The 12111-nt window shown below is 45.8% G+C and overlaps 1 protein-coding gene across 1 annotated transcript in view; it reads right to left on the reverse strand.

Annotated features, from left to right (window-relative positions):
* LOC140485557 (G-rich sequence factor 1-like) overlaps positions 1-9154 on the reverse strand; it is a 34636-nt gene extending 25482 nt beyond the window's left edge. Inside the window, exons 1-2 of the mRNA XM_072583785.1 lie at positions 8867-9154; positions 2424-2571 (exon numbers count right to left, since the gene is read on the reverse strand). Of these exons, the coding sequence (XP_072439886.1) occupies positions 2424-2571; positions 8867-9061 (343 nt within the window). The 5' untranslated portion in view covers positions 9062-9154. The remainder of the gene's footprint in view (positions 1-2423; positions 2572-8866) is intronic.
* Positions 9155-12111: the final 2957 nt, after the last annotated feature.

Below are 12111 nucleotides of genomic sequence, written 5' to 3' on the forward strand. Positions count from 1 at the left end.
GATTGCGTGGAACATAGACATTAGCACACACCAGCCAGCCAGCGTGTGCTGCATATTCTTGAATCACAGCATCTACACACTTGCCACTGTGCTGCACTGTCTCTGACAGTGTTCTGTACCAACTGGTACATCAAGTGCCCATTTTACACATTATTACTGACTTGCTGCAAACAGAAGTGAGTTAGAAGCAATACAATACATCACAGTCTTTAAAATACTATGGACAGGAAACTGTCTCACCATCAGTCCAAGATGAAATTATTCTAGGTTTGTGGAAAGGTTTGTAGCTCGGGTGCCAGTTGCCGTGGTTGTGGGCATGCTCACTGAGCTGGGAAGTTGATCTGCAGACGTTTCATCCCCTGTCTATGTGACATCATCAATGACATCTTAAGACAAACAACGTGACAAGGCCAGACCACGACCTAACTCACTAGCCATGCCAGCTTACATAAAAAATGTCATGGAACTGACAACCAGACCCCTCTGCCCACTGGGATTCATGACAGCCCATAAACCGACAGCCCCGCTCAGACAACAACTCACCAGGACAAAAGACCAGATACCTAAGACTAATATAATTTACAAGATTCCATGCAAAGACTGCACGAAACACTGTAGACGAACCTCAATCATCCAAATTTCAGATTATCCAGCAAGATCCCAATGCTTGGCTAAACGGTGTTATCCGACAAAATACTCCCCGCCTGTGTCATTTGGATAATCGAGGTTCTTCTATATATAGGACAAACAGACAGACAACTAGTAATCCGCATCCACAAACACCAACTAGCCACGACCAGGTGTCCCCAGTAGCCACACACACAGATGACAAGGACCACAAATTTGACTGGGACAACACAATGATCATAGGACAAGCCAAACAGAGGATAGCCAGAGAATTTTGAGAAGCATGGCACTCATCCCACAGGCTCCACCAATAAACACGTAGACCTGGACCCAATATACCGGCTACTACAATGAATAACCGGAAGCAGCAGGAATGGAACCAAATAAATCCCAGAAGACACAGTACACCAGCGCTTCACAGGAGGCTCCAAAGCTCTGAAGATATCAACTAGACAGGGGACAAAACGCCTGCAAACCAGCTTCCCAGCTCAGCGAATATACTCCAAACCAGGAAACTATGCTATTGAACAGAACTGAGCTGAGCTGCATCATCATTTGCAAAAAACAATGACAACCAGAAAACATTATGAATGTGAAAGAACCAAATGAAAGGATATGGATCTACTTCAGTTCTCCATGAGCTATTGCAACTATTGATCTCTTATCAGGTTCAATGGCTTCAATTTTTGCTACAAACTGCCACTGAGTCCATCCCTCTCCCTGGCCAGTGTCAGATGCCCTAAGCTGACTGCAATGTCAGTATCAATATGTGACCCCCCACCACAACATGCCACCTCATTATTCTCTCCATCGTAAGACCATCTATTTACAGCATGACTCTGTCCCTGCTTCAGCACATTTACTGCTGAAACTCACAAGGTCTGACACCTTCAGACTTAACTTTACTAATGTTCTCCTGGTCAGCCTCACACACTCCTTACAGAGTTCATTCAAGACTCTGCTACTCCTATCCTAACTTGCATCAAGTCCTATCACTCCATTTATTAATCTATTCTGGCTTCTGCTTTGAGTAACAACCTAATTTTAAAGTTCTTATCCTTGCCTTTGAACCCTGGAAACTGGTGCTGTACTGAGGTAGACTAGGAAAATCACTCTCACAATGTCCATTACAAACAATATGCTTGCAAACAATTTAATCCTATTTATGCTGCAATTTTCTCCTTAATGTTATGCTTCGAGTCCAATAATGACTTCCTCAAAACTAAAGGGGACTTGATGGGTTTGAGATGGTGGAAAAAGATGGGGAGGAGCAAGTGGAACAGGGGAAATTTAGAGGTTGAAGGACATTAGAAATCACAGAACAAAAGGAATAGGGAGTGTTAATGGTGACAGAGAAGGCACATCTGCACGACCACAACAGGTATTAATAAACAGGATGTAGGGCAGCTCTGAAGGAACACAAAATGCAAGAAAAGGTTGGGAGATCAAAATGCAGGGTAAAGTTATATTGGACTGTAAGCTGCCACACTGGAGTCTCCAGCAAGTTTGGTTTTGATTAACTTAAATGGAAGGTCAGCTCGGAGGCTGTGTGTTTCCAGAAATAGGGAAGGCAAGGCGACAAAAGCATTTGAGATCGAGAATGAGAATGCTACCGTTGTTGGATCAGCAAGCACAGAGGCACTCTCTCAGTCTTCAACAAAAACATCGCAATACAAATTGGACTCCACAACAGATTTAAAAAAAACAACTCTTATAAAGCAGCTGTCACGCTACGATCAGTCTCAAGGGGCAGAAATTAAATGGATAGGATATCTAGATTGTGGTAAATAGCTTACCTGAGAAAAAACTCAGCACATCTTCTGCAGAGCAGGACCATGGCAATCCCCGAGCCCTGACTACAAACACATCGGTCCCCATCTCTACTGGAGCTGGCACATAATCAGGGAGTGGGGGATAGTCTTCGTGCACAGGTTGAAACGGCTCCTGCGTTAGATTGGGGAAAACAAACAAGGAATAAAGTACGGTGACTGGCTACAAACAGCACAGCAAACTGCCAGCATAGAAGCAATGCCTAATATAGAAACACAAAACACTGCCATTGCTGGAAATCTGAAATAAAAATGGAAGTTAATGCTGGAGAAATGCAGTATCTGTGGAGACAGAAACAGATTTACCATTTTGAGTCCACAATGATGATTCTTCACATTGTCTAGTGTATATCTGGGCACCGAGCCACAGATTTCCATCACATAACTGTGAGCTGGCCCATATTTTGTCAAAACCTGGCCCATTTTTGAACAAGGTGTATTTTCAGTGGACTGAAGTCTAAACAAAATCTGTCCATTAACAAAAAATCGAAGAGTGCTGACTTTATCATGACCAGCTTGGTGAGGAATACGCTGGGCCCTTTGGAAAAAACACTCACTGGAAAACAATGATAAAAGGCTGGAGGGTGATGAGGTGGGAATAAGAACCCAGAGGGATTGTGGGGGGGGAGGAGAGGATTTTAAATTTCATACTAGGGTTATGCAGCAATCAGAGACAATCAGACAATCACCGAGGATGATGATGATGATGATGAACAGGACTTTAATTGAAAAGGAGATACCAGAAGCAGATAATTGCATAATTTGAAGATTAGCAAAGTCAGATGGCAGGAGACTGGACAGTTGGGTATTTGAGAGTTTGAGTAAATGTTTTGACAGCAGTGGAGGTAAGGTAGAGGTGGGAGTGAGCAATAGTTCTGAGGTTGGAGGCTGCAAGGCTGACATTGATCACTGGATCAGAATGAGACTGGGAGGGAGGTCGAGACTTATCCGCCAAAACAACTGACCTAACTTACAGCCACGAATGAGCTTATCTGAAGCTTGACGTGGATCAACTCCTTTTCTTCACCCTCCATTCAGTTTAGTCCCAAATTATATACAAATGTTTAGCTGGTCAGTAGTGTGTATGGAAGGGCTTCGCAACAAGACTAAAATTCGAACAGAATTTCACAGGGTTATAGAGTCATTGAGATTTACTGCATGGTAAAGATCTGTTGGCCACTCTGTATGCACCAGTCAAAACAACCACCTGACTATTTTCATCCCATTTTCCAGTGCCTTTTCCATTGCTCTCTATGCCATGACACCACAAGTGCACATCTAAAATACTTCCTCAATGTTATGAGAGTTCCTGCCTCCAGCACCATTACAGGCAGCTTCCCCATCACCCTCTGATTGAAAATATTTTTCCTCACAGCCCCTCTAAACCCTCCAGCCCCTTCTCTTAAATGTATGATCCTTGTGATTCATCCCTCAACCAAGGGGAGATGTTCCTCTGTCTATGCCCCTCATCACTTCATACATCTCAATTATGTCCCCTTCAATCTTCGAAGGAAATCCATCCCAGTCTGTCCATAATCTCTTATAGAGTCACAGAGATATACAGCACTGAAACAGACCCCTTGTTCGAACTCCACTTGCTAACCAATATGCTAAACAGATCTTTATAACTGAAGCTCTCCAGCCCAGGCAACATCCTAGTGACTCTCCTCTGTACTCTCTCCAGTGCAATCACATCCCCCTACAATGTCCATTCCAGAACTGTACACAATTCTCTACCTGTGATCCAACCAATGTTTTATACAGTTCCAGTATAAACCTCCCTGCTTTTCAACTCTAACTCAACTGATAAAGGTAAGTATCTCATGTGCCTTTTTAACAACATTATGTACCTGTCTCACTACCTTAAGGGACCAGTGGTTGCACATACAAGGTCATCCTGGTAATTGGTGCTTCTCAGAGTCCTATCAAACACCATGTATACCCTTGCCTGGCCTTCCTTACTCTTGCCTGGCCCTCCTGCCCAAGTGCATCATCTCTCAATTATTTGAATTGAATTCCATTGGCCACTGACCAGCCCATCTATATCCTCCTGTAATTTAAAACTATCCTCCTTACTACAATGCAATTTTTGTATCATCTGTGAACTTACAGAACAACCCTCCTGCATTCAAGCCAAAGTTGTTTATAGATACCACAACAGCAAGAGTCCCAACACTGAACCCTGTGGAACTGCACTGGACACAGCGTTTCAATCACAAAAATACCCCCTGATCATAATCCACTGCTTTCTGCCACTTAACCAATTCTGGAACCAATTTACCAAATGTCCTTGCAGCCCATGGGCTCCTCCCTTTGTTATCAGTCCCCCAAGTGGATCCTTAGCCAAAGGCCTTGCTGAAATCGGAGTAGAGTACACAGTGAATGCACCCTCTCACCTACATAATGACCGCGGGTCACAATCTAAGGGTATAGGGAGGCCATCTCAGACTGATACTGGAGAAACATCTCCACCCAGAGAATGCGAGCCTGCGGGATTCTCTACCAAAAGAAAATTGAGGTCACAGCCTAGAACCTTCTTAAGAAGATGTTAGATTCAGATCTTAGGGCTAAAGGGTGTGGAAGAAAACATGAACAGGGGACAGAGTTGGATAATCAGAGATATCACACTGGAATGGTGGGGCAGGCTCAAAGGGCTGAATGGCCTATTCCTGCTCCCATTTTCTATGTTTCTATGATCAGAAAGTTAATATTGGGAGAATCCAGCTTGTATACAGAGTGGAGTTGGATCTCCAAGGTTGGCAGAGTAGGATCAAGGAGGAAAAGGAAGCAAACTCAAGGAGACGAAGGTGCACAAAAGACAAAAGGAGAGGGTAATAGTGTGGGATGTGCTGTAGTGGTGAACCACATTTCATGAGGCAGGCAGAATGCTGGGGGAAACTAAGCAGGTCTGGCAGGGTTTGTGGAGATAGAGAGAGTTAACATATCAAGACAATCATGATTCTTCTTCAGAAGATTAAATAAAGCACTCGGAACTGGTTGTAGATAATGAACGGGGGAAGCAGGAACAAAGAGTCAGACCGTGTTTTTCATTCATTCACTCGTTCACAGGATGTAAGCTTCGATGGTTGGGCCAGCAGTCTCAGTCCATCCCTGGTTGACCTTGAAGGTGATAAAGCTATAGACTTGGGTTTTAACAGTAGAGAGAGCTAAACCAGTGACAATGCAAGGCTGTGCTTCAGAGTTAGAAAAATCTCAATAAGATATCGGACATGGGGGAAAAAGCTGATATTGCTCATGTATAGGGTCTTAACTTGGACCTAGCATCTGAGATGTTGATAGTGAAGACATGCTGGAGTTTGGTTCACAAATCAAGATTCATTGACAGGATCTTAATCCAGGAGACAAGTCAGGAATGTGATGGAATACTTGCCTAGCTGGGTGCAGGCCCAATAACATAAGCAGCTCAAAAGACACCAGGGAAAAGCAGCCTACTTCATTAACACCATGATATTAAGCATTTTAAGACTGACGCTCAGTAGCATCACCTACAAGTTCAAAAAGTGTGGCACTGGAAAAGCACATCCAGTCAGGCAGCATCTGAGGAGCAGGAGATTTCCCTTCATCAGGAATGAGGCTTGTGGCCCGGGGGGGCTGAGAGATAAATGGGAAGGGGGTGGGGCAAGGGGGGGGGCAAAGTAGCTGGGAATGCGATAGGTGGATGCAGGTGGGGGCAATGGAGATAGGTTGGAGGGGAAAGTGGAGCAGATAGATGGGAAGGAAGATGGAAAGGTAGGACAGTTCAAGAGGGCAGTTCCAATTGGAAGGTTGGATCTGGGATAAGGTGGTGGGAGGGGAGATGAGGAAGCTGGTGAAATCCACACTGAAACCATGTGGTTAGAGAGTCCCAAGGCATTTTTCCTCCAGGTGTTGGGTGGCTAGGATTCGGTAGTGAAGGCAGCCCAGGACCTGCATGTCTTTGGCAGAGTGGGAGGGGGAGTTAAAGTGTTCAGCCACAGTGCGGTGGGGTTGGCTAATGCGTATATCCCAGAGATGTTCGCTGTAACGTTTCGCAAGTTGGCATCCTGTCTCCCCAATGTAGAGGAGACCACATCAAGCGCAACGGACTCTAACCACCTGATACTTTAACTCCCCGTCCCACTCCACCAAGAACATGCAGATCCTGAGCCTCCTCCACCGCCAAACCCTAACCACCCGAAGCCTGGAGGAAGAACACGTCTTCTGCCTTGAGACCTTCCAACCATACCGAATCAATGTGGATTTCAATAGTTTCCCCATTTCTCCTCGCTCCACCTTATCCTAGTCTCAACCTTCCAACTCAGTTTGAACTGTCCTATCTGTCCAACTTCCTTCCCATCTATCCACTCCACCCTCTGACCTATCACCATCACCCCCATCTTCAGCTACCTATCGCATTCCCAGCTACCCACCCCCCAGCCCCACCCTCCTCTCCCTTGGGCCACAGGCCTCATTCCTGATGAAGGGCTTATGCCCGAAGCGTCGATTTTCCTGCTCCTTGGATGCTGCCTGACCAGCTGTGCTTTTCTAGCACCACACTCTCCAGCATCTGCAGTGCTCACTTTCTCCATCTATGAGTTGCATTTCAGAAATTTATGAAGGATCTTTCAGCATCATCTTCCAAACCTGTGACCACTACCATCTGGGGGGGGGGGGGCAAGATGAGTGGCTGAATGGCCTATTCCTGCTCCTATTTTCTATGATCAGAAACTTGCAAGTTGTCTTCCAAGTCTATGTCATCCTGACATGAAACTATACCCAGCATTCCTTCACTGTCAAAGACACAAAACCCTGGAACACTCTTCCTAAAAGAACTGTGGCTGTCCCTCCGCCTAATGAACCACAGCAGTTCAAACAGACAACTCACCAGGGCTATTAGGGACTGGCAATAAATGGTGGGCCAGCTGGCATCAATTGCACGCCAAAGATGAATACCATAACAGTACCAATGAGCCAAAAACAAAATGGAAAAGTTCAGCTAAATGTTATCTAGGTAGATAAACACAAACATCCAGACAACCTTGCTAAAATGATACACCCACTGGAGTGAATCAGATGTGATCAAATGAAGAAGCTTTTAAAACTTACTGGTTAGGAGAAGACTCATGAGCAACAGAGAGTGCTACCTGCATCCGTTATAGTTAACCAGTGTTTACTAGGAACATGAATAAATACACTCTCACACTAATACATTAATGTTGTGCTAGCTGCATTAGTTCCCAGTCTGGGCACACCTGTATTTTAAAATTCTCATCCTTGTTTTGAAATCTCACCTTGGCCTCATCCCTCCCAGTCTCCAGTTAGAACATAGAACATAGAAAAGTACAGCACAGAACAGGCCCTGCGACCCACGATGTTGTGCCGAGGATTAATCCTAATGTAAAATAACCTAACCTACGCACCCCTCAACTCACTGCTCTCCATGTGCCTGTCCAGCAGTTGGTTAAATGTCCCTAATGACTCTGCTTCCACCATCACCGCTGGCAACACATTCCATGCATTCACAACTCTCTGCATAAAGTATCTACCTCCGATGACTCCTCTATACCTTTCTCCTAGCATCTTAAAAATTGTTCTACAAACTTCAGATCCCAGAATTCATATCCCAACAAATCAGGAGTAGGCTATTCAGTCCCTCAAGCCTTCTTGCCAATTAATATCCTGACTGATTTGATGAACTTCATGCTCCTGCCTACCTGCTACCCTTTGACTGACTCGTTAGTCAAATAATCAACTAACCTAGCTTTAACATAATCTCAAAAATATTTCTCATGACAGTCTTAGATAGTCAGTGCCTTATTTTTAAACTGTATCCCCTAGGTCTAGTCTCTCCCACTAGGGAAGACATCCTTTAATTCTGGTCTCCAGTGAGCAAATCTCCCTGATTTGAGTCGCTCTGTCGTTGGCAGCTGTGCCTTCGGTGGCCTGGGTCCTAATTCTGAAATCCCCTCCCCAAATCCCTGCATCCCCCTCCTCCTCCATTAGAATCCCCTTTAAACTGAACTCCTCCTTGATCAAGTTGTGGTTATTTATCCTAATACCTAGCTGTGTGCCGTGTTGTAAAACTGTCTGTAATGATCAACCAAAGGGGCATTTTACAACATTAAATGCTCTGAGTACAAGCTGCAGTAATACAACCAACACACACAATTATCCATAAATAAATGCACATTAAATACAATATTATTTTCAATGCTGACACACATGAAATACTTTATATAACTATTTTACTAAGATTTTTTTTGAAATGGGACATTTATATCCTGACTTTATATTTTCCATAACTAAGCACTTAACACTTTAACAGTATTTTATGAACACTTTTACATTTCTTCAATTGCAAAGATGTTTATGTGGGTTGGTGAGGGTGCATTCCTGGTTGTAATCCCCATTTCCCACCAGCAGCTTCTTACCTGATGTGAGTAGCGGGGATGGAGCCCGGCCCTGACTGTACTCGAGGCCGAGGCCCCACTCCGGGCCTGCGGCTCCTTCACGGACACCGACACTGACGGGAAGCAGGGACTCCGGCCTCCGGCCACCAACAGGCTGTAAGCCCGGGATAGAGCACGCAAATTCAGGAAGACACCAAGCCTGGAGCTGACGGCCATGGAGACCGGATCAGAATCCGGACTGAATCGCTCGCCAGAGCCGGTACCGCCAGCAGCCTCTCCCCTCGCTCACTGAGGCCCCGGCATCGGCTACAGGACCTCCACACACAGCGCCACCCATAGGACGGGAGGCTAACCATTAACCTCCACACACAGCGCCACCCATAGGACGGGAGGCTAACCATTAACCTCCACACACAGCGCCACCCATAGGACGGGAGGCTAACCATTAACCTCCACACACAGCGCCACCCATAGGACGGGAGGCTAACCATTAACCTCCACACACAGCGCCACCCATAGGACGGGAGGCTAACCATTAACCTCCACACACAGCGCCACCCATAGGACGGGAGGCTAACCATTAACCTCCACACACAGCGCCACCCATAGGACGGGAGGCTAACCATTAACCGCCACACACAGCGCCACCCATAGGACTGGAGGCTAAACATTAACCTCTACACACAGCGCCACCCATAGGACGGGAAGCTAAACATTAACCTCCACACACAGCGCCACCAATAGCACAGGAGGCGACCCATTAACCTCCACGTACAGCGCCACCCATAGCATCGGAGGCTACCCATTAACCTCCACAGACAGCGCCACCTATAGTACGGAAGGCTGCCTCATTAACCTCCACACACAGCGTCACCCATAGGATGGAAGGCTGTCTGGTAATTTTGTGTATGTCATGGAGTCATTGAGATGTACAGCATGGAAACAGACCCTTCGGTCCAACCCGTCCATGCCGACCAGATATCCCAACCCAATCTAGTCTCCATCTGCCAGCACCCGGCCCATATCCCTCCAAACCCTTCCTATTCATATACCCGTCCAAATGTCTCTTAGATGTTGTAATTGTACCAGCCTCCACCACTTCCTCTGCCAGCTCATTCCATACACGTACCACCCTCTGTGTGAAAACATTGCCCCAGAGTCTTTTTTATATCTTTCCCCTCTCACCCTAAACCTATGCCCTCTAGTTCTGGACTCCCCGCCCCCAGGGAAAATACTTTGTCTATTTAGCCTATCCATGCTCCTCATAACTTTATAAACCTCTATAAAGTCACCCTGTTCAGCCTCTCCCTATAGCTCCAATCTTCCAACCCTGGCAACATCCTTGTAAATCTTTTCTGAACCCTTTCAAGTTTCACAACATCCTTCCAATAGGAAGGAGACCAGAATTACACGCAATATTCCAAAAATGGCCTAACCAATGTTGTGTACAGCCACAACATGACCTCCCAACTCATGTACTCAATACTCTGACCAATAAAGGAAAGCATACCAGACGCCTTCTTCACTATTCTATCTACCTGCGACTCCACTTTCAAGGAGTTATGAACCTGCACTCCAAGGTCTCTTTGTTCAGCAGCACTCCCAAGGACTTTATCATTAAGTGTATGGACCCTTGAAGGTAGCAAGACAGGTGGTTAAGAAGATATTTATTAGACAAAACATTGAATATAAGAGCAGGGAGGTTATAATGGAGCTGTATATAACACTCGTTAGGACACAGCTGGAGCACTCTGAGCAATTCTGCATCCGCACTATAGGAAGGATGTGGTTGCACTGGAGGGTGTGTGGAGGAGATTCCCCAGGATGTTGCCTGGGATGGAGCGATTCAGTGATGGAGAGAGACGAGAGAGGCCGGGGTTATTTTCCTGAGAGCACAGAAGGATGAGGGGGACAGGATTCTGGGGGTCAGAGATAGGTGAGAGAGGGAGAAACTATTTCCTCTTTGTAGAAGGGTCAATGACTAGGGGCACAGATATAAGCTAAGGAACTGGAGGTTTTAAAGGGGATTTGAGGACTTCATTTTCATCCAGAATCATGGGTATCTAGAAGCCACTACCTGAGAGGGTGGTAAAGACAGGAATCCTCAAGGCATTTAAGAATAGATGGACACTTGAAATGCCATTGTGTGCAACACTGAGTGCTAGACAATGGATTTGAATGGATGGTTAATTTGTGACAAGAGTATGAGCCAAAGGGCCTCTCTTTGTGCTGTTAAAAACTGTCTGATGCTAACGTCTACACACATCGCCATCTGTAGCACAGGAGGACATACACATAATACCATCTCACTGGTCCAGCAAGTTATAACAGTCTTCCTCTGAAAGACTGTAGACGTTGTATGAATAAATAGGAATGTCATTATTATCCAGCCTCAGTCCTAACTAACATTTGTGAGATGTGCAAGTTGCAGTCTTACGTTAGGGCTTGTTTATTCATTCATGGGATGTGGGCATTGCTGTCTGGGTCAGCATTTATTTCCGGTCCCTAGTTGTCCCCTGAGAAAGTGGGGGTGAGCTGCCTTCTTGAACTGCTGCAGTCCATGTGCTGTAGGTTGACCCACAATGACCTTAGGGAGGGAATTCCAGGATTCTGACCCATTGACAGTGAAAGAACAGTGAAATATTTCCAAGTCAGGATGGTGACTGGCTGCGAGGGGGAGGGGATCTTGTAGGGGGTGGTTTTGCCATGTATCTGGATTAGTGATGCTGGAAGAGCACAGCAGTTCAGGCAGCATCCAAGGAGCTTCGAAATCGACGTTTCGGGCAAAAGCCCTTTCCCATGTATCTGCTGCCCTTGTCCTTCTGGATGGACCTGGTCATGGGTTTGGAAGGTGCTGTCTGGGGAGCCCTTGGTGAATTATTGAGGAATATCCTCTCAGTGGTACACACTGTTGCTACTGAGCATTGGTGGTGGAGGGAGTGGATGTACAGCATTATGGGACTGGAGTCGGAAATCTGGATTGAAACACTGAAAGCCCAAAATATGTAGCAGCTCAGGACGTTGCGAAACTGTTTACAGTCAATGAAGTTCATTTGAAGTGTGGGCATTGTAGGGAACACAGCATCAAAACGTATGCACAGGCTATCACCAGCAGTAATGTGATAAAGATCAAACCATTGGATTTGATTGTTTGTTATGTTGATGCCAGGCCACCAGGGGAAGCTTCCTGCTTATCTTCAAAACAGAGTCATGGGATCTTTAACACCCACGTCAGAGGACCTCCATACTTCAAAAGACAGCACCAC

This window comes from Chiloscyllium punctatum, chromosome 14 (assembly GCF_047496795.1).
Source record: "Chiloscyllium punctatum isolate Juve2018m chromosome 14, sChiPun1.3, whole genome shotgun sequence".
NCBI classification, from domain to species: domain Eukaryota; kingdom Metazoa; phylum Chordata; class Chondrichthyes; order Orectolobiformes; family Hemiscylliidae; genus Chiloscyllium; species Chiloscyllium punctatum.